At 63.1% G+C, this 21,550-nt stretch overlaps 1 protein-coding gene across 1 annotated transcript in view; it reads left to right on the forward strand.

Moving 5' to 3' along the window:
* The window catches only part of AGPAT4 (1-acylglycerol-3-phosphate O-acyltransferase 4), a gene marked incomplete at its 5' end in the record, with an annotated part of 43,911 nt that extends 25,199 nt beyond the window's left edge, over positions 1-18,712 (forward strand). The window contains 7 exons of the mRNA XM_084228184.1: positions 5,988-6,157; positions 8,841-9,002; positions 9,613-9,766; positions 13,444-13,546; positions 15,756-15,831; positions 17,174-17,372; positions 18,366-18,712. Of these exons, the coding sequence (XP_084084310.1) occupies positions 5,988-6,157; positions 8,841-9,002; positions 9,613-9,766; positions 13,444-13,546; positions 15,756-15,831; positions 17,174-17,372; positions 18,366-18,460 (959 nt within the window). The 3' untranslated portion in view covers positions 18,461-18,712. The remainder of the gene's footprint in view (positions 1-5,987; positions 6,158-8,840; positions 9,003-9,612; positions 9,767-13,443; positions 13,547-15,755; positions 15,832-17,173; positions 17,373-18,365) is intronic.
* Between the last annotated feature and the right edge of the window lie 2,838 nt (positions 18,713-21,550).

A 21,550-nucleotide genomic window follows, 5' to 3' on the forward strand; every position in this document is an offset into this window, starting at 1 on the left:
GGGCCTCATTCTTGCCTGGCTGCTCCTCTCCGCCCCGTGACTGCTCCTTTGGCCCCCGTGTCGTCTTCTCGGGCTGCCGTGGGCTCCAAGAGCAGGCGCCGGGCAGGGCGGAGTCCCCAGGCCGCTACCGGGGCGCCCTCACCGGACAGGCCAGGGCCGGGCCTCCCCCCAGGTCAGAGGTGGCCGCCCTCTTCTCTCCCTCCCCAAATGCTCTTTTCCTTCCTGCTCCTCAGCACCGCCCACCCCGGTACACTGACAGCTCTGAGGAGCTGCAGCCTCAGGCCTCCCGGGCCTCGGTCCTTTGGGCTCCGCGCTCTGCACGCCCACGCCGCTGCCCCCGCTCCCCGCAGGGCTGAGCACGGGTGGCTCCGGGGCTGCCAGCTCAGTCCCGCTCACGAGGGGAAGCAGGCTCCCGCCCCAGCCCCCCGCCTTTGCTCCTCTGCTTCCTTTCCTGCTTGCGGTGCTTTTCGGCGGACGGCGCGCTCGATCGCAGGGAGAGGCGAGCAGGGCTGTGCCCAGGCCCTGGGCGGGGTCCCTCCATGGCTCCCGAAATCGAGGTTGGGATTTTCCAGAGAGGCCCCCCCGGCACGCAGGCCCCTCGTGGAATCAGCCCCTTCAGGTCTCCCAGTGGGGTTGGCAAAATGGGCAACTGTGGGGAGCCCGGGGTGGCCCCGAGAGCAGATACCAGGGGTGGCCGACAGCTGGGACGAAGCCTTCGGGAGCTGCTGCCGCTGCCGCCACCCCCAGCACAGAAAAGTAAAACTGCACAGTTCTGCAAACGGACCATTTTACAGTGGCCAACGGCAGCACAACTGGTGTAGTGTACTGAAAACTTGGCCCAGCCCTGGTGTGTTAGGAGTTCCTGGTGCTCACCCAAGGCCCTGCCCGCTCCCCCCACCCACCCCTCTGGGGAGAAACCTGAACCGGGTGTCCTTTCGCTCCCGAGGGGGCTGGAGATGCACCCCCAGGCCGGGGGAGGCAAAGCTCCGATTCAGGTCGGCTCGGCTCACACCGGGGCCTCCGAGAGGGCAGCGCCTGGCTTGGTGATGAGGTAAGAGCCCAGGGGACCCAGAAAAACCTGCCAGGTCACATGGCACAAGGGGACCCCCAGGTCGGTGGTGGGTCCTCAGCCCACTGCCCCCTCCCGCCTGTGTGCCAGGCGCCTGATGCATCTTCTGCGTGAACAAATACAACCGTCCCGTCCCGTCGTGGTTTATCGGGAGGGGTGGATGAAACGGCTTGGGGGTGTTGTGGGTTCTGGCCAGGTCTGTGTTGACGGCAGCGTGGGGCGCTCCTGAGGCCGGGGACAGACAGCGGCGCTGCTGCAGACAGCCTGGACGGAGCTGACCCGGAGCAGAGGGGAGGGTGGCCCCGGCCCGGCCTCCTTCCTGGGCCAGAGACCAAGTTCTCTCACTGCTGCCGACAGAATCTGACTCGACCCCCCCGCAGCCAGAGAAGGGAGGGGTGTGGCTCTGCCTGCGTGACCCCAGCGGCCTCCCGTCACATGTGGACCCGCTGGCCACTCATCTGCCTAGAGAGGCCAGTGGGCTGGCTCCAGACCACAGCCTTGGGCCCCGGCTCGGGGCAGCCCAGGTTCCTGGGTCAGTGAGGGCGCTGGGGCTGCCGCCCACCCAGAGGTCAGCACGCCACACCCTCGGGAGAGTGTGCGGGTCCCTGGAGGCCATGCGAGGGAAGCAGCCTGGGGATGAGGGCGGCTCCTCCCTGCTCCTGCCCCTTTGCCTTTGCTGTTCATGCCCTCTAGCCCCTGACTCAGCCTCGGGGCCACCTCCTCAGCCCACTCACAGCCCAGCACTCGTGGGCGCCAGGGCGTGGAGATGAGGGAAAGCCCTGAATCTGGAAGTTTCTTCGCCTGGCACAACTGACCGTGGAGTTGTCACGCCCCACCCACTTCCCCAGTGACCGCCTGAGCCTCCCGGTGTGTCTCCTGCACCCCCACCTCTGTGCTGCCCAGGGCCAGCCAGAGCGCCCTCCACTCACTGGGGCCGTCTGTCTGCACCGGGCCTGGGCAGAACGCCCGCCCCGTGCCCAGCGATGTGTCGGGCGGTGTCCCAGGCGGACGTGCCCACAGGCAGACCGTCTGGGCACCTGCTCAGCACCAAGGCCCGGTGCTGCTGCCACGTTGGTCTGTCCGGGGCCGGAACCTCCAGATCCCGCGCCCTGGCTCGCCCAGCTCCTCTGATCCACATCCTCCCGCCAGAGCCCCTCGGGAAGACCGCGGCCGCGGCAGCGGCAGCCCGGGCCCCTCTGGGCCTGAACAGTGCCCCGCGTGTGGCCGGAGCTCGGCAGATAGTAGCGTGAGGAGAGCCGAACCTTCCCCTTGCGGAAAACAGCGGTTTGTTCGTGTTTAGGAAGATTGGGAAAGAGTGAACGCGTCTGCGGGGGACGCGTGTGCGTGTCTGCCTGTGTCTGGGGAATGGCCGGCCCTGGACGCGCTGTTCCTGACCGTTTGCCCTGGGCAGGGCCGTGGGGCTTGGGTGGGGGCGGCAGCGCCTCAGCAGGGTTCCGCCGGGTCCCAGGACGGCCCTGGTCCCGCTGTGGGGGCTGCTCAGGCTGCCTCTGGACAGCTGGCGGCACCCCTCGGGGCAGGCAGGCAGCAGGGGTGCTGCCTGGGATGTGGGGGCACCTGCAGGCTCTGCAGCCTGGGAGGGGAGACGAGGAGGCGGCCTGTCCCTGTCGCATCTGAGCTGGTGGTGGAGGGAGGGGAGCAGAGCTGATGGTGGGTCCCTGACTTATTGGGAGCCTGAATTCATGGGGGAGCCTCTGCTGAAGCCTCATCCAGAGCAGGCGCCCCCTCCCCGCCAGGGCCAGAGAAGCAGCAGGGGTGGGCGGTGGAGCAGGCGCCAGCCCAGCTACGGCCGCAGGGTGAGGAGGGCATCAGCAGAGGCCGTGCAGCCGGGTGCTGCAGCTTCCCCTCCACCTGCTGGCTCGCCCAAGGCTCCCCTCGTGACCCTCCCTTACCCGGAAACAAAAGAAAGGGGCTTCTGGGAAAGGTAGTGCAGCCTGGCCCGGAGGCCGGCGCCAGCCTGAGGCAGGGGACGGCTACCTCCTCCCCGCGCGCCTGCGTTGCTGGAGCTCCTTTGCCATGTCACTACGTAGGTGCGTTTCTTGTGAACACAAAAAAGAAAAGAAAACCCTTTGGAGAGTGAAAGGGGCAGGAGGAACGTGATCCCTCCACCCGTGAGGGCAGCGTGCACCTGCCTGCCCGCAGCCTCTCGACGCGCGGGAGAGACGAGGCCTTGCTCCGGCCCGGCGGGCTCCCGGCCCCCGCCTCGCCCCGCGCCACCGCCGGGCTCTTCGGCCAGAGCCGCCTCCTCAAAATGCAAACTGGATGCCTGTGCGCCCCTTTCAGAATGCTCCGGCGGCGACGGCTCCTCGCCGTCACTGTGAAACCCTACATCAGCCCTCCTGACGCCGGTCCCGCGAGGATGTAACACGCGCGCGCTCCCCCCCCCCCCGGCCCCCACGCCTCTTCCTCTCGCCCCCGTGGTCACAGAGACTTGTGCACAGAGAGCCATGGGCCGTGGCCTGCTGTGTGCAGCAGTGTGCTTGGGGCTCAGTCGTCTGATCCCCACTTCCCAGACAAGGATGCTGAGGCTTAGGGGACCTTGGGAGAGAAGCCCCTTCTCACCCCAAGAGCAGCACCACCAGGGTCGGACCTTGGCTGTGTCCGTGGCTCCGACTCGGCCACTCCCGGGACACACTTCCCTGCCCGGTGCCTGCCTGGAGGCCGTGGCTCCCAGAGGGAGGCGTCACACCTGTCGGTGTGGGCCGGGCTGTGTCTCTGGCCCGGCCCCTCGCAGGGGGCCCAAGCTGTGCTTGTTGGAAGCACAAGCGTGCTGGGTTCTGGTGGGAAGACCAGGCTCCGGGGAAGCCAACAGGCCGCCCTGGCCTTGCGGGCTGGGTGCGTGTTCTCCTCGGGGGAGAATGTCCAGCTGGACCACACGCTTGGTGACCCCTGGGGAGAGGATGTGAGCTCACAGAGGCATTTGGGAAGTTTTTTTTTTTTTTTTTTTAAAGGTTTTTTATTTATTATTTTTTATTTATTTTTTTTTTTTATAGAGGCATGTTTTATTTATTTAGTTATTTGTTTGTTTTGTTTATACATGCACTGGGTACAGTCAGAAGCGCGGGAGGGTGAGAGAATTCACCAGAGCCAGAGCGGGGAGCAGAGCAGGCAGAAGGACCGAAGTACACTGCTGAGGGGAGCAGCGGGTGGCAGGAGAGGTCTGCGCGCCATGTGGGACCCTCCTCTGGTGGCCGGGGAGTAGCCGGGGATCGAACCGGCGCCGCAGAGGCCGCGGGCAGCTTCGCAACCCAACGCTCAACCGCTGCGCCACCAGGGAGGCCCCGGCATTTGGGAAGTTTTTCTGGAATCACTGCAGCATCTGAGGCCCCTGGAACCAGCCCCTTCCCCGTGCTGGCCTCCTTGTGCTCCCTGCTTGGGGCCTTGGCTCTGTGACCCTCAGGCTTGGCCGGGTCCTGTCTCCTAGAAGGGCCGGTGCTTCAACACAAGTGTCTCCCTGCCCTGGCGGAGAAGCTGCCCCTTTGTCCTGGCCGCAGGGCCACCCTGCTGGGACTTACACTGAGCTCTGGTCCCTGCTGCACCCCCAGGCATTGCCCTTCGTCCTGGCTTCCAGCTCTAGGTCCCGCCTGTGTCACTGCCTGAAACAGGGACAGGGGACAAGGATCTTCTCCGCTAGGAATACAGGCGGACGCTCCTCATTGTCAAGAAGGGTGTGTTAGTGATGATCCCAGTAGGAGCCAGGCACTAGTGCTCATTGCTTAGACACGAGACGGAAATGTCTTCTGGACAGTTCTGGTTCTCTAGTTCAAAACTTCAATATGCAGCCTCAAGGCGGAGAGCAAGAGCCGCCATCCAACCCTTTAAAACATGAGCTTGGCTGGCGTCAAGACCAGAGCTCTGTGTGTGTGTGTGTGTGTGTGTAGTATGCATGCATGTATCCACACATGTGAAAACACACATCTGTGCACACACACATGAATGTGCATATTGAGTGTCAGCCTGCACACGTTCGTGGTTCCTGCATATGTGTACAGGTGTGCATAGAGGCATGCACAAGTCTGCTGTGTGTGCATGCATGTGCACAAGTGCCTGCACACACACATGGTGTGTGTGTGTGTGTGTAGGGGTGCAGGTGATAGAGTGAGTCCTTTGCTAAATGTGCACACCTGGACACACATGCATGCACTATGAACACACATGTACAGACACCAAACACGCACGCGTCCTGCACTAGTTGGAGACTGACAAGGATGACCTTCACGGAGGACTCGCCCCACCCGTGCCGCTGCCGGGCCCCCCGCTCACCAGTCCTTCCACGTCCACTGTCCTCCTGGGCAGTTTCCACCGCGCACTTGGCCGCACCTGGTGGGGACTGACCGTCTCCCTGAAGAACAGGGTGAATTCTGTGGTGCTTGTGTAAAACTCGACTTCTCTCTTGTCACCTGCGCCTGCAACGCATGCCCGAGCTGCTTCCCGGCCCCGACGCCCTCGTTGGTCTGTGGCCTCGGGGCTGGGCCTTCTGCTTCCTGGACCGCGGGGCTTCCCCGTCGCCCGAGGGTGGTAAACGGGAGAGAAGAAATGGGTATTGAGTCTTCTTTGCTGGAGTCAAGTGTCCCAGTGAGTCATTTCCCGGATGTTCAGGACTGTGCATCACCCCACACCGTCTTCTGAGTTGTTTCCTGCTTCTCCAGGTCCTGAGTGGAGGCCTGCGGCTCATTTGCATCAAGGCCTCCTCTCCACCCCCACCACCCTCCTGCGGCCTTTTCGTTTTTTCCTTCTGCTTCTAAACCCGTTCAAAGACTGGGTCTGGGCTGAGCGGGTCCAGAGCTTTCCTGGAAGCGGTTTCCACACGGGCTGGCCCGGAGGGTGGCGTGGCCCCCAGCCGGACCGCAGGGGCCAGGAAAGTGCACCCTAAACCTCTGTCTGTTGCGCTTCCTCCCAGAGCTGGTGATGCTGCTGGAGTGGTGGTCAGGCACCGACTGCGTCATCCACACGGACCCCCAGGCCTACCCCAAGTTCGGGAAGGAAAACGCCATCGTGGTTCTCAACCACAAGTTCGAGATCGACTTTCTCTGCGGCTGGAGCCTGGCTGAACGCTTTGGGGTTCTAGGGGTGAGTCTGACCGCGCGCCCTCGCCACACCCTTTCCTGTTCCACCCCGCGGCTGCCTTTTTGCTGTTGACGGTGCAGGACTTGCAGAAGCGCCCCCAGGCTTTCTGCGCGAAAAAAGGGCCGCAGCCCCCTGCGTTGCGCCCTGGTCTGGGCTCAGGGGGAGCGTCTTGTGAGCTGGTGCCCGGCACCGTGGCTACGAGAGGCTATTTCATCCTCAGACTCTTACGCGGGGTAGTACACGGGGGACCCCTTTAAAAAGTGAAGTGAAAGAGCTTAATTAGTCTGCCTGGGCCACGCAGCTGGCGGTGCTTGGATTTGAGCTCCCCTCGTGGCTGCGGCCTCTGCCTTGTCTCCAGGCTTTTGCGGCTGGTACGGGCCAGCCAGCCGCCCCTCAGAGCTGTCGTCTTTGTGGGTCTGTGACTGTTGAATCTCCAGGTGAGAGTCTGAACTGCAGAATTTAGAATAAACAGGAAACTCCGGGCTCCTAGTTTGTCCTCCTGCAGGCCTTGGGGCGGGGCCCTCCTCTGGTTTTGCATATTTAATTGTGAGGTGAGGCGTGGCTGCACCTGCAGCAGACAGGTGTTGGGGTCTTCGGGTCCCTGTTGTGCTTTTTTTTTTAATATAGAGGCATGTTTTTATTTATTTATTTATTTGTTTGTTTTTGTTTATACAAGCACTGGGCACAGTCAGAAGCGCGGGAGGGTGAGAGGATTCACCAGAAGCCAGAGCGGGGAGCAGAGCAGGCAGGACTGAAGTACACTGCTGAGGGGAGCAGCGGGCGGCAGGAGAGGTCTGCGCGCCATGCGGGACCCTCCTCCGGTGGCTGGGGAGCAGCCGGGGATCGAACCGGCGCCAGCGCTCAACCGCTGCGCCCCCGGGGAGGCCCTGTTGTGCTTTTTTATATTATCATCTTTGACTATAGACTAGGCTTGGATTCCAGGCCTTTAAAAAATCTTGTTTTCTAGGGTTAGCATCTCCCCAGCGGTTAGATGTGTACAGAGAGCCCACGGTACTGGCTCTAACGCAGGGTTAGCAAACTGAGTAACTGGCAGGTGGTGCCCGCGGTGGGCAGGCTGGACAGGAGCGGCCGCAGGCAGCGAGCACACGTGTGGCCAACAAAACTTTATTTACGTGAGCACGTGGCAGCAGCCCTGCCCCCCAGGCTGCTGCTTGCGGAGCCGCTCCCGAGTGTAATGGGGTGTCTGGGGTGTGGTGCTACCGGCGTCCCCCGCCCGTCTCCCGTGGGGATGAGACCGGCCTTCGGTGCTCTGAGGTCGGCCAGTGCTGGCCGCCCGGCCCTGGGCCCACCCCAGGCTCTGCGCTGGCCGCACCGTGTCACCTGCCCCCTTCCAGCAGCAGGTCATCCCAGGCCACGATGTTGAACCCCGGGGTTCATGGGGTGGACCCGCTTCCGAGCCAGCACAGCCCCCTCCCGGCTAGAGAGGGGTCACCTCCTCTCCCCCTTCCCGGTGCCACAGAGTGCCTGGCCGAGCTCAGGTGTGTGCGATGTTTCGGGCGTCGTAACTGCCCACAGGGCAGACTTGGGTCTCCGGGGAGGGCCCGGCCCTCAGGATGCAGGAGCAGAACATCCGGCAGACCGGAGACCCGAGGCGGGAGGGGCCCAGCCTGACACCCCCTGTGACTGCGGGCGGCATTCAGTGGCTCCAGTGGGAGAGCGGGGACCCCAGTTGTTCTCATGCTCTGGGGTCACAGGCATCGCCACCTCGTTCGTAACAGAGAAAGCCCGGCCAGGACAACACCTCACCTCGTGTTGAGCAGAGCGAGGAAGGATTGTTGCCAGTCACAGGACTCAGGCCCCATCTGCTCAAGGCACAGACACCCCGATTCCAGGGCTTCGGCCTTGCAGTGTTGGGCAGCCAGGGGTGGCCCAGTTGGTGCAGCGGCCACGGCTCGGCCTTTCTAGACTGGCCTCTCTGGCCTCAGCCTGTGGCCGGCAAAACAGCCAGACCTCTGGGCCACGTCTCATTTGGGGGATCAAAGTCTTCCCAGCAGCCCCAGAACATGTGCCCCCCGAGAGCTGCGTCACCATGCCAGGACCTGTCTGAGCCCCAGTTTGCCAGCTGTGAAGTGGGGGTGCTCGGCCCCCAGAGTTGGAGCCCAGCAGTGGGCTGGCTCCTGTGCCAGCAGGGGACCAGGGGACCAGGCCCCACTGTGCGGCTTCATCCTCTTCCACACAGTTTGCACGTTGGATTTGTGGGGAAAACAAAGCAAACCCAGAAAACGTGGAGACTGCCCTGCAGGGAAGGAGCTTGTTGTTTTTAAAGGGAAAAAGCAGGGTGCACGCTGCTCCCCAGCTGTCCTGCCTGGCTGGGGTCCCGGGCAGTCAGGCAGCCCCTCTCTGGCCGCAGCCCTGGGGCCCTCAGCTGCCCCACATGAACCCCCATGGTCCTAGGAGACCCCTCGCTCCTGGCCTGTCCCCAGGACCCTGGTGTCCCAACTGGTGGAGCCGCCCTTCTGGCTGAGCACTAGCCCACAACCCTGACACACACACACCACACACACACACACCCCCATCAGCAGCCCTGGCCTCTCGCTGATAGCTGCTCAGTGCTAAGAGCCTCTAGGGTCCAGGACACTGAATTCTGGAACTTTCCCTGGGGCTTCTGGACCCAGAGGACAGGGCCCCGTAACCCTCTCACGGACGCCGGGCCCCTCTCTTTCAGGGCTCCAAAGTCCTGGCCAAGAAGGAGCTGGCCTACGTGCCCATCATCGGCTGGATGTGGTACTTCACCGAGATGGTCTTCTGCACGCGCAAGTGGGAGCAGGACCGCACCACCGTCTCCCGGAGCCTGCTGCACCTGCGCGACTACCCGGAGAAGTACTTTGTGCGTGAGCCCCTGGCCTGCGCAGGCCCCGCCCCCTGCCAGCCCCCCTCCACCAGCCAGGGTCCCCCCACTGGACACACCCCACACCAGCACCCTGGGCCCCCCTCCAGCCCTTCCCACACCATGCCAGGCCCTCCTGCTCAGGCCAGCCCCCGTGGCCCCCACCAGTCCCCACTGCCCCCCACCAGCCATCCCAGACCCCCACCAGCCCACACTGCCCCTCACCAGCCCCCAATGCTCCCCACCAGCCCCCTAACCCCCCACCAGCTCAGTGGCTGCAAAGGAACAGCCTGACAGCCGCACCCCTACCGCCGGCCTCCCCACTGCGCCCTGCCGTCCTTTCCTCTGAAGTTAGGGTGCACAGAGACCCTGCAGACACTCTCGTCACCCCCCATGCTCTTTCCCTCACACACACAGGATGCGCGTGTCCCTCACACTCACGGCTCGACTGGCCAGTCTCGGGCGGCCGTTTCTCCCCGAGCGCGAGACGAGCACAGAGGGCGGCCTGGGGCCTGGGGCGGCCACCCGGGGCCCGAGGGCAGGGCTCGGCGGCCGACCGGGCGGCCTGCGTGGCGTGGTGCCCGGCGTGTTGACCCCCCGTCCCTTCCAGTTCCTGATCCACTGCGAGGGCACGCGCTTCACGGAGAAGAAGCACCAGATCAGCATGCAGGTGGCCCAGGCCAAGGGGCTGCCCAGCCTCAAGCACCACCTGCTGCCGCGCACCAAGGGCTTCGCCGTCACTGTGAGGAGCCTGAGAGACGTAGGTGAGGACCCTCCCCCGCCGGCCGCCACCGCCGGCCCGTCCCCGACTCCACCCGCGTGCAGGGCGCCGCGCACGCCCGGCCAGTGGCAGGAGGGAGCCAGGCCCAGCCCCCAGGCCCAGGCCCCGCGGCCCGTGTGCACGCGGCACACACAAGGCAGCGAGCAGGAGACCCGGCTTGGTCGTGGACAGCGGGAGGCCTGTGTATGTTTCCAGGTGTGTGTGTGTGTGTGTGTGTGCCATGTGCGCACATGTGTGCGCCGTGTGTGCATGTGTAAGCATATTGCGTGTGAGGATGCGTGTGAGGTATTTGGCAGATGAGTGAATATGCACGTGTGCTGTGTGCGCGTGTGCCTGTGGTTTGAGGTGTGGGTGTGGGAGGTGTGTGCATGTGAAGCCCACAGGTGTGAGTCCTGGGACTGTGCGAGGCGCCGCCGAGAAGCTGGGTCCCCCGAGGTGGGGGCTGTGATGGCGGGCGTGTGAGGGGGGCGGGGTGAAGGCAGTGGGGAGCTCCGTGTTCTCAGGTCCGCGGGGGGCCGGGCAGTGCGGGTCACGGGTCACAGGGCTTATGCTCTCCGGCCGAGAGTGCTGCTTTGGGGCTCACCGCCCGGCAGGTGCTCGCCCTGGTGTTACCGACCCGAAAGGGCTCAGCCAGTGTAGACATGGAGCAGGCGGTTCTCGAGGAGAGCAGCTCGCACAGGGCGGGGTGAGCAGGACGACAAGGAATGTCTAGAATTTGATTCTGCTTAGTTCTGCTTTTCTAGGCGAGACTGTTATAAAATGAAGGGCGTCAGCTACCGTGCACACATCACACACACGCACACACACACCCCCTCACATACGCACACCACACACACACGCATACACGTATACAAACCTCACACACGTCCATCCCTCGCAGGTACATCCCTCAGACACACACAAACACACAACTCACACATACACATCACACACACCTTGCACACCACACACGCCACACACAAATGCACACACACCACCTCGCACATGCACACACCCCATACATGCATACCACATACATGACACATGCACACTAAGGGATCAGCGCCCTCTACTGCCCAGCACCAGCACTGCATGGTGCTGGGGAAGGGGCTGGGACTTCGGGGTCCTCACCTGCAGTTGGGCCCACGCCCGCCCGCCTGGTGGGCCCTGATCTCCGCTGGGGTGCTTTGCTTTAGCATCTCTTGCCCATCTGTGGGCGCCGGCAGCCTCCAGACGAACTCAGTGACCTTGACATCGTCACTGAGCCTGAAGGGCCCCCCCGGCCTCCGGGTCAGGCTGAGAGCCGGGAGCGGCCGGGCCTCCTGGAGATGTGTGAGCGCCACCATCCGTCTTTCTTTGGCCTTTTCCTCAGTTCTCCCCTCCACCTAGTGGGGCAAAGGGCCCCCAGACTCCTCCGCGGCCACTTCAGGGATGCGGGCGCATGAGGCATCGTGGCCTAGAGCTGCCCACTCCTGCCCATCCCCCGGCCCGCCCCCCAGGTCCTGACCCTGCTTGTTCCCACTGCCTGGTGGACGCTGGCTCCTCCCGCCTGCATCTTCCTGCTCCTCCCGGCCCCCTGTGGGGCTGCTCCTTGGGCCGGCAGACTTGTCCTCTAGTGCTCGGGGTGCAGCGCCAGCCTCACTCCCCGGGAGGTTCGGGAGGCCCAGTGACTTGCAGGGCAGGTCCTGGACCCCTGTCCATGTCCACGCCGCGCTGCCTCCAAGGAAGCCGGCCACGGAGGGGCAGAGGGTGCCCACAAGCTTGTTTTGCTGTGGACTCAGCCATAGCACTGGAACCTGCCTGTGGCCGAGGCCCTCGCTGCCCCCAGCACCAGGGCCCAGATGCCCACCTGCTGCTCGTCCCTCCCCTGGCCTCCCAGACACAGCTGTTTCCATTCTGGCCGGCCTGGCAGAGCAGGAGCAGCCACCAGGAGTCCCGCACCCCCTGCCCGTGGCTGTGTGGCCCGGGGCCTGTTCCCTGCCCTGTCTGACCCTCGGTGTGTTCTACGAAACCTCGCCGGCTTGCAAGGAGAGTAAAGGAGAAAGTGGGGGACGCAGCTCAGCCCTGGCTCTGCTCTTGTCGGAAGCCACCCGCTGACCCTGCTCGCCCCCACCCCCCCGGGGGCCCGGTTCCCGGCTCTGGTTTCTCCCGCCTGGGTCTGACCCACAAGACGGCTCTGCCCACAGGCCGCAGCGGGCGAGGCGGCCCGACCCCGCAGCCGCCCAGCGGAGGCGAGGACTTCCCCTTTCATGTCACTGCGCAGATGAGGAAGTTGGGGTGGGGGTCAGCGCAGGAACATCCAAGTGACAGTGGGTCGGGCCGGCAGGCGGTGAGGGGCCCCTCCTCCTGGTGCCTCGCCTGCGGTCCACGCACAGCAGGTGGATTCAGGCCTGTTCTGTCACTCTAGGACCCCCCCGGGCTTCTCCGCTGGGAAGGGAGGAAGTGTGCGAGTCCCCAGTGTGGGAGCGCTGCTTGGGGAACCCCTGTCCTGACCAGGTGAATGAAGGTGCCTCACCTCACCTGCCCCAGCTGCCGGGGAGGAGCTGGTGTCAGAGTTCAGGGTCCCTCCTGGACTCTGTGGCGACAGCTGTGTCCCACGTGGCCTGGTGGACGTCTAGATGTAACTTTATGCGTTACAAATGCACAGACTATTTCTCTTAAGAATAAGAATAATTTTATTTAAAAGTAAATGTCAAAAAAACTTTACAGGACGACTCGGCTGTCAGCCTCACACTGTCAGCGTGAACTACTCTTACGCAGAAAGCCTGGGTTCTTTTCTACCTGCCTTATCAGGCCGCTTGTCTTAGGGGCGAGGGGGCGACGTCTGGAGGACAGTCCCAGGACAGGAGCGAGGTCTGGGTGACAGAAGAGGGGGCTGCCCCCTGCCAGGCTGGGCGTGGGGCCGTCTCCCCTGGCTGGGACATGCCAGAGGGCAGGAGCGAGCGCCCCCTGCGGGCCTCACCTGGCAGTCAGGCAGCAGGTACAAGAAAATGGACTTGATGTTCTTGCTGAGGTTGGAATCTTGGTTCCTCCTCGTCCTGCCAGACCGGTGGACTTTCTCAAACCCTGCTGCCTGGCGCCCGCCACTTTATTAATTAAATGAAATCCTGACAGGCAGTGGGCCCAGCGTGGGCCGCGCCGGGGCTGCAGCCGTGAGCACGGCCGTAGTTTTTAGTGGCGAACCACCGAAGTCCCAGATCGCGTCTGTGTCCCAAGCCGCGTGCCATCCTGAAGGAGGCTGCGTAACAGAATTCCAGCTGTCCCCTGGGAAGCTTCCGGGCAGCACTGCTCCGCTGGCTTATCTCCTAGGGAGGAAATTATTTCCTCATTTCCTCTCGCCCCCCTCGGGGAGACGCATCTCTGCGCCGCCTGACCCCACGGCTGGCACTGGTGTGACCAGCGGGGTTTGTCGCACACGCGACCCTGGGTGTGGCTTTCCACCGAGCTGACCTCGGCCAGGATGCTTTTCCGTGACCCAAGCAGAGCGTCCCCTCCCGACCGTGAGGGGCAGCGTGCGGAGGGGGCACGTGCGGACGCGGGGAGAGCGAGCAGGCCAACCAGCACCCGGCCTCCCCAGCCAGCCCGTTAGGATGCGATGATTGTTTTCCAATGTTTGTATCTACAAAACACACCTGGGTTCACACGCCATCTACTGCTTTGTATTTGTTTTATTTTTTATAGTTTCAGCTGTATATGACTGTACACTCAATTTCAGAAACAATGAAAACCCAACTCTCCTGGGCGTCCTCAACGGAAAGAAATACCACGCAGACCTGTACGTCAGGTGAGTCGGCTCAGCGCCTTTCCAGAAAAGGGGGTGCCGCCCCACACAGCCCCCACTACTCACCCCTTCCTGGGAAACCTGATGTTCTCCTGTCCGCGGTCTCCGTTGAATGGGGCCTGTTTACTGCATTTACAGTCCACATTTATAATCCGCACCCGAGAAAGGCCGCGGCCGCAGGGACGGGGCCATTTTGAGACTGAACTTGAAGAGATCATTTGACTGATGATCCCTTCTTGAGGATGTCTGCGCCCGGCCGGGCACCAGAGACGGGCCTGCGTAATTCGCAGCAGGTGCAGGGCGAGTAGAGAACATTTTAGCAGCCTCACCTCTGAGTTAAGATTCCAAGCTCTTAGGGCTCTATTGCAACACTTCACAAGGCATGAGACACACAGCAGCCTGCCTGGAACTCCCTGGATCTTCCCTCCAGACTGGCGGGAAGCAGCTGGGAGGTGCAGCGGGCGGACACAGGCACTGCACCCCGGGACAGGGGAGACCGGAGGGGGCGGCTTCCATGGGCGGGTCGCCGTCTGGGACCCAAGCAATGGGAGGCCGACCAGGGGACACTAGCCAGGTGTTCTGTGATGCTCTCATTGTTTTTGTAGAGAGCGTACAGATGCTAACTAAGCCACACAGCACAAGAGAACTCGGGCTGACGGTCCCCTGGAGAGCCCAGGCTCCTGGGGGGTGGGGGGTGGGAGCGTGGCCTGAGCAACAGAGTCCCCACCTAGAAGTGACCCTGGCTCCCACATAAAAATGGGGACAAAGCGTCACTGTTGCTGCTGCCTTTTCTCACGCCGCAGTGGACGGCTGCCTTGTTAGTTGTGAGGCTGATGGGGAACCCGCCCACCGCCCTGAAGGAGCCTCCTCCAGGAGGGAGGTCTGTGCCCCGAGTTCCACTGGCCAGCAGCTCCTCTGGTGGAGCTGGGCCTGCGGTTTCTGGGCAGCCGGGGCCACTCCCCGCCAGCCCCGTGCATAGTGGGGACGGGGTGTAAGCGGCAGGGGGCCCACGTCACCCCCAGTACAGTGATGCTCGTGGCCTCAGAGGAGAACATCAGGGGCAAGAATGTCAAGTTATTTATTTTTTTAAACATTATTTTGTAAAGTTGCTTTTTTTTTTTTTTTAAAGATTTATTTATTCATACAAGCACTGGGTACAGTCAGAAGCGCGGGAGGGTGAGAGGATTCACCAGAGACGGAGTGGGGAACAGAACAGGCAGACTGATGAAATACACTGCTGAGGGGAGCAGCGGGCGGCAGGAGGGGTCTGCGCGCCATGTGGGACCCTTGCTGGCAGCCGGGGATCGAACCAGTGCTGCAGAGGCTGCGGGCAGCTTCACAGCCCAGCGCTCAACCGCTGCACCGCCGGGGAGGCCCTCAAGGAAGTTATTAAAAGGAGCCCATCGCTGGTGCCCGCTGTCCCAGGACGCACAGGCGGGCTTTTCCACCCTCTTCTGCAAACTCACTGGTAGATCTGGCTTTGAAACTAGTCGCGTGGAAAGGCGTATTCGTGACATCACGAGGCCCTTATAGATTAACTTTCAGTTAGGGGAACAACCTGCCTGTCAGACCCAAGCCCTGGTCACTCAGGCACTCTCCCAACAGGCTGTAGTGTGATGGGGGGGTACTGAGACCTGGGCCGGAGTGGGGAAGCAAGAGGCTGGGAGGCAGTTTCGGGGGAGGCAGAAACTTAGGCAAGCGGGTCTGAGTGAGGTGGCGCCACCCTGGGACAGATGCGGAATGGACAGGGTGCAGCCCCCGGGCCGCCCTGGGCCCTGATCTGCCACTGGGGGGCAAAGTCTGAGCACAGGGCCCTGGGGTCCCCTGGTTCCTCCTGTCCTGGGGAATATCTGTGACTTGGCAAAGCATTGCTGAAAGTCTGCCTCACGCTCATGGCCTAAGGCCTGGCCATATGGAGGTGCCTGGCCATTGTGTGGCATTGTCATCTGGCTGAGCAGAGGACCAGGGGTCACCTCCATCTGGATCTGTGAGCTGGCTGTCTCCAGGGGACCCCCTGGGAGAGGCAGCACTGAAGGCTTCCCGGAGGTGGGAGGTCACCTTCCTGGGCCAGGCCTGCGTGTTGGTTGTGGCCCGGCTTTCTGTCCACTTGGTGACCCTCTTCTCTCCCACACCATCGAGCGTCTGTGTAGATGCCGAAGGTGGCAGCACTGGGATGCGGGCCTCACCCGGCTGACCGTGCTCTGCTTTGCAGGCGGATTCCTCTAGAAGAAGTTCCAGAAGACGAGGAGCAGTGCTCAGCCTGGCTGCACAAGCTGTACCAGCAGAAGGTCAGTGTGGGGCCTGCGGGACAGGGGGACGCGCGGCACACAGCAGGGCTGCCCCCGGGGCCTTGGCTGGAGAGCCTGGCTGGTCTTTTAACATGCGTGAGCTCTCACCTGCTGGCTCTCAGCCGTCCCAAGCTCGCAGGAGTTTGGGATCTGGCTACTTGCTGCTCATTAGCCAAGACTCAAGACGAGGTGGTGGAAGGAAGTCAGGTTAATGAGGAGCCGGCAAGCCCGTGGACGTGGGACCTCCTGTCAAAGGCTGTCTCCCCAGTCAGGGCCTTCCTGGCGGGGGGGGGGCTGTGAAGGAAGGGGCGTGGCTGAGGGTCTGTGGATCTCGGAGAGAGGGGGTTTCCAGGAACTGCGTCCACACCCTGCCCCGAGGTTTGGCCTGGGCTGCCCTGGTGCTGGTGGGCAAGCTTCTCACTGAGGGGGCTCGACTTAACCTTGGCCTGCCCCCACTCCCGCCCCCAGCCCAGCAGCCCCTCAGCTGGGTCTTGGGTCCGTGTCCCTCACTCGTGTGAACTGAGTCAGCTTGGGTGGGGGCGCAGTGGGGGGACAGTTCTTCCCTGTGCACGGCCCCAGCCTGCTTCGGGCCTGACAGCACGCCTGCTGTAACATGCACGCACGCACGCACGCATGCGTGGAGCTGCAGACGGGGCCAGCCGCTGACGTCCTGTTACTGGGTTCTAGGTGGGCATCAGAGGGGCCACGGCTCCAGCAAGTCGTCAGCAGCTGGGCCTCCCCGGCTCGCTCTCCTCCACTTTCGGTGGCCACTTGAGCCAGAGGAATTGAGGAGGCCAGAGAGCAAGTCCCAGGCTGCCACCCCCTTTTTGTCATTGGGCTGCCGCAGAGCCAGGCTGGGGCCCTCGGGGCCCTGTGTTGAGACCAACCACACTGGGGTGTCGGGTGCAGGAAGGCCAGCTGCTGGCTGTCCCGGCTGCCCTGGAGGCTCCCGCTTCTACTCTGTGCCATGGCAGGCATCCCGCCATGGGCATGCCCAGGCCTGGCCTCGTTGCATGCGTCCACTACCTGACTTGGAGGACATTCCTGCCCAATAAGTGAGGCTGGTCAGCTGCCGAGTCGGGGGAGCACAGAGGAGCAGACCCAGGGCGAGGAAGGGGTGGCCTGGCACCAAAGCCGAGCTCCCACCCGCACTGCGTGATGGGGCTGCAGGCCCTGCCGCTCCTGGGCCTTCGCAGGCTGACCAGAGTGCTGTGAGGAGCCCCGAGAGCCTGCACGGCCCCCTCTGGAAGGGCGGAGACCCAGCTCTGCGGAGCTGCCCTTGGAGGGGCACCGCATGAGCCCGCAGTCGGGGCTGGGGGCTCAGGTCCCTCTCTGTCGGCAGGATGCCTTCCAGGAGGAATACTACAGGACTGGCACCTTCCCCGAGACGCCCATTGTGCCCCCCCGGCGGCCCTGGACCCTGGTCAACTGGCTGTTCTGGGCCTCCCTGCTGCTCTACCCCTTCTTCCGGTTCGTCGTCAACATGATCAGCAGCGGGTCCTCCCTGACGCTGGCCAGCTTCGTCCTCGTCTTATTTGTGGGTACGTCCAGAGCAGGAGGCTCAGGCAGAGGCCCCAGGCCGGCGAGGAGCATAAAGGGGCGGAGCCGGCAGTGAGGGTGATACTGGGAAGGGCTCCAGGACACCTGGGGCCCCCGATTGGGAGGGGCCTCGTGTCCAGGGGGTCCGGGCCTGGCAGGGCTGGAGCTGCTGTGTCCCTGCCCCTGCAGACAGCTCTGCTCCCGTCATTCCTGCCCCCCAGTCAGGGGGAGAACATCTCCTAGGGACCCCCAGGCACTGGCACTACTAGGTTACTCAGAGCAGGGCCAGGCCCTTTGGGGAAGGGGTGCTTCTCCCGGACGGGCCTACTCACCACTGTGATCTGGGTCGTGCCAGCTGCTGTGCCACTGACGTGGTCTTGACGTGAGAAGCGACGGGAGAGCCGTGGTCCCTGCTGCGAGCTCCCGGGGCCGCCCTCTGCCTGGAGGAGCAGAAGCAGCGGCCTGAGCTCTGGCCCGGCCTCCCACTGGCTCTCCCGCAGGCCCTGGGCTCTCCTCCGGGCCCCACCACTGTCTGCTGGGGAAGAGGGACCTGCGGGGCACGGAGGAGACGCTGGGCTCTGGCGCCCTGCAGGCTCCCGCCATGCTCTTTCTTAGGCGTCCCTGCAGTGCCCCCAAGTCCCTCCCTTCACGAAGACCCCTCTCTGCCCGGGGAGGGGCACAGGAGGCAGAGGGGCTGTGTGTGCCCCGGGCACAGCTGCGGGCAGCTTGTAACAGGGTGGTCCCCGGCTGAGCAAACTCCTCCACTCCAGTGACAAAGGGTTGCGCCTGCCAGCGGACCCGGCCTGCCCGCCGGTCTCCACGTCACTCGGTTGGCTGAGACCCCCGCGCCCAAGCTCAAGGGCAGGGACGTGAGGCGCCCGCCAGCCAGCTCTCAGCTGCTGCTGGGCCTGCGGGCAGGCGCCGCCCGTGATTCCTGCGGGCATGTCCTGGGAGTCCCGGGGCGCCTCCTGACTCCCCGCCTCCTGTTCCCGCAGCATCCATGGGTGTCCGATGGATGATCGGGGTGACGGAAATCGACAAGGGCTCGGCCTACGGCAACATCGACAGCAAGCAGACGCACAGCGACTGACTCGGGACGCCGCTCCGCCCGAAGGGGACCTTGAGGCCGGTGCACGCTGCGGTCACCCTGAGGGGGACCCGGCGGCCAAGGCTGTATGAGCCCCTGCTGGGGGGCAAGGAGTCTGGCCTCAGCCCGGGGGGAGGAAGACGCTCTGAGGCCTCTTTGTCCCCATACGCTCTAGTGGATTTCTGTTCTTTCCTTCCGTGTGAGTGTGTGCGCGTGCGCGTGCGTGAGCGAGGACACACATCACGTGATGAGGATGGCCGGGTGAGCTGCTTTGGTGGTCAGAGGGTATCTGAGGCTGCAGGGGGAGGGCAGGGATGGGGACTGCGTGCCCCTTCTTCCTTTGGTGCTGAGTTTTCTGGGACTGATGCCCGAGACAGAGTAAAAGGCTGTAGGTAAGACTAAATTATGCCTCTAAAAACCTCAAGCGTGTGGCTCCTCTGTGGCGTCGGCACCGGCCCCACCCTCACCCTCCTACCCCGCACTCCAGACCCAGCCTTCGGGCCGCAGGCACAGGGGCTGGGGCCAGCGGCTGGGGTGGGCCCACACCTTCACTCCTGGGCGGCAGACATCACCAGGGGCACACTGGTTTATGAGAAGATGGCGGCGCTGGGGCAGCGACCGTGAAGGGCCCCCTCCCAGTCTGGTTCCTGGCCTCCCGGCCAGGAGCCTCGGAGCCTAAGTCCGGAAGATGCTCCCTGTAGCAACTGATCCTGGAACTGGACGTGAAAATGAAGGCTGGGCGCTGCGGAGCCCCCAGGAGAGGCTGTGTGCCCACTGTTCCTCTCCAGCCAGACACTGGGTCCCCCACAAACATGAGCTCACTTCATAAACAGTCAAGGTTCCTCTGAGCAGCACCAGGCTGTGGGTGGGAAACCCCGGGCCTGGCAACTCCCCAGGGAAGAGGCCTGCTCTGGGGTCACGGGGGTCTTTGGAGCCCACATGCAGGGCTTCTGCCAGCTGCTGCCTGCCAGCAGAGGCCACGGGCAGAGAGGAACAGAGGAGCCCCAGTATCTCCGTAGGAGAACCAAGGGTGCCAGGAGCTCAGCTGGGTGGGTGTCTGGGAGCAGGAGTTCAGAGAGGCACCCCCGTGGGCAACTCACGGCCCGGGCACACCAGGGAGGCCAGCAGAGCCCGTTCCACTCAGCACCCGCAGTCATTAACACGGGATCCGCTGAACCAGACCAGCCTGGGCTGGACCCTCTGAGAGCCGAGCCCCGAGGGCGTCAGGGTCCCTGACCCTAGTGCTGGGCATGGCCGGGAGCGGGTTCTGATGGCCTGGCGGGAAGGGGGTCTGGTGAGGCCTCACACACAGCCCTCCCGCCCCGCATGAAGCAAGTTCCAGGGGGAGTTGAGGGGCTTCTGGGGGCTGGGGCGCCTGGCTGTGCCGCAGGCCTGCCTGTCAGTCCATGTTGGAGACTAACTCGGAGCTGCTTTCCACTTTCCTCATCTGTGAAATGGGGCTGACACCCACCTCCCAACCCTGGGCTGTTTCAAGGGTACAGCGAGGCAGAACATGTGAACAAACTTTAAGGGCCCTATAGGCCAAACCAGGGACAGACGGCCAGAAAGTGGCCTCCGTGTTGCTGCTTCTCAAAGGGCTCAGAAATGACCCTGAAGTGCCCCAAAATGTGTCCTTCCCTCACAGCTGGCCTGGCCTTCGCCAGTGTGGTAATTTAAGTCCAATAACATTCACACCTCCCCGCCCCCCGCCCTGCCCCACGCGGAACGTACCTGCTGGGAACCTGTTGTCATTTTCTGAGTTGGCTCTGGGACCGGGCTGGCCCGCACCTGAGGTCTAGCAGGAGGAAGGACCACCCGGGGTTCTTTCTAAAAATGGCCTCACGGAGTATCCTCACAGCTTCCCATGGGCATGCAGACAGCCCCGGACCGGGGCATCCAAGAAGGCAACGGACATGCCTGGTACCAGCCACCTACAAGAAAATGCCTTCGTTCAGGTTTCCCGAGTGCCGGCTCCTCAGGACAAATTTAAGCTTAATACCTAAGTTTCAGCACCATGAAGCTATCGGCAGCCAGAGTTGACCCACATGGCGCAGCAGACCTCTCCTGTCTCCCCGCTGCTCCCCTCAGCAGTGGATTTCAGTGGATCCACCTGTTCTGCTCCCCACTCTGTCTCTGGTGAATCCTCTCACCCCCGCACCTCTGGTCTACACCCCAGTTCTTGCATGCATGCGTAAATAAAATTTTAAGAAGAGAAAAATACCCCAAGATGAGGATTAAGGGCCCTTCAGCAAGCAGTCTGAACATGAGTTCTTACTGTGCACGTATTAAAATGGCTTGACTTTGGTATAATTTTCTTCTAAAGGGAAAAAAGCCTTAGGAAGCAAGGGAACCGGTGCCAGCACAGGCCCGCACACCTGTCAGCCTGGCAGCCCAGGTTCTGGCTATGGGAACCCAGTTTCCCATCCCCTGGGGAGACTCACCAGTCCGGCAGGCACCCAGGTGCTTCAGCAGAGAACTTGCTGCCCCCCAGAGCGTCTATGATTCTGGAGTCAGGGTCCCGTGGTGCTTTGGCACAGCCATGCCCCCAGCAGATCATGGACTTGGAACATGTCCACCCCAGGCCACCTTGTCAGCCCTGCCAGCCGGGGCAGCAGAGGAGAGGCAGGCCTGAGCCAGTCCAGCTCGGACATCCAGGCCGCGCCCAGGCTCCGCAGCAACAGCTGGACACAGCACGAAGCAAAGCGCCCTGGGGGCGTCAGAACCAGGACTGCTCTCCACAGGCCCAAGGAATAGCTTGGGGGCACCAGGCCAGCTGCTCAAAGGCACCCTCCTCTGGACCCACCCACGCTGTGGACGGTGGCCTTGAGGGGGTCAGACATGGCTGCGGTGCACTAGGCTGATTTCCTAGAAATGTCTTTGAAAATGAAAATGAAAAGCATTTTTTAAAGCTCCCTCAGAACATGCTGAGGGAAAGGCAAGCACGCCTGGGAGGGCCAGTCCCCAGGGCGGGGAATGGCCCACAGGGAAGTCGGGGGTTTCATCTCCCCTGGCCAGGAAGCGGGGAGTGGGGGCTGTCCCCCGAGCCCATCGACCACAAATGAACGGTCAGGGGTCTGAGGCCCACCTCACTCT

The sequence above is a fragment of the Talpa europaea genome (genome assembly GCF_964194135.1).
Source record: "Talpa europaea genome assembly, chromosome: 2".
Classification (NCBI taxonomy): domain Eukaryota; kingdom Metazoa; phylum Chordata; class Mammalia; order Eulipotyphla; family Talpidae; genus Talpa; species Talpa europaea.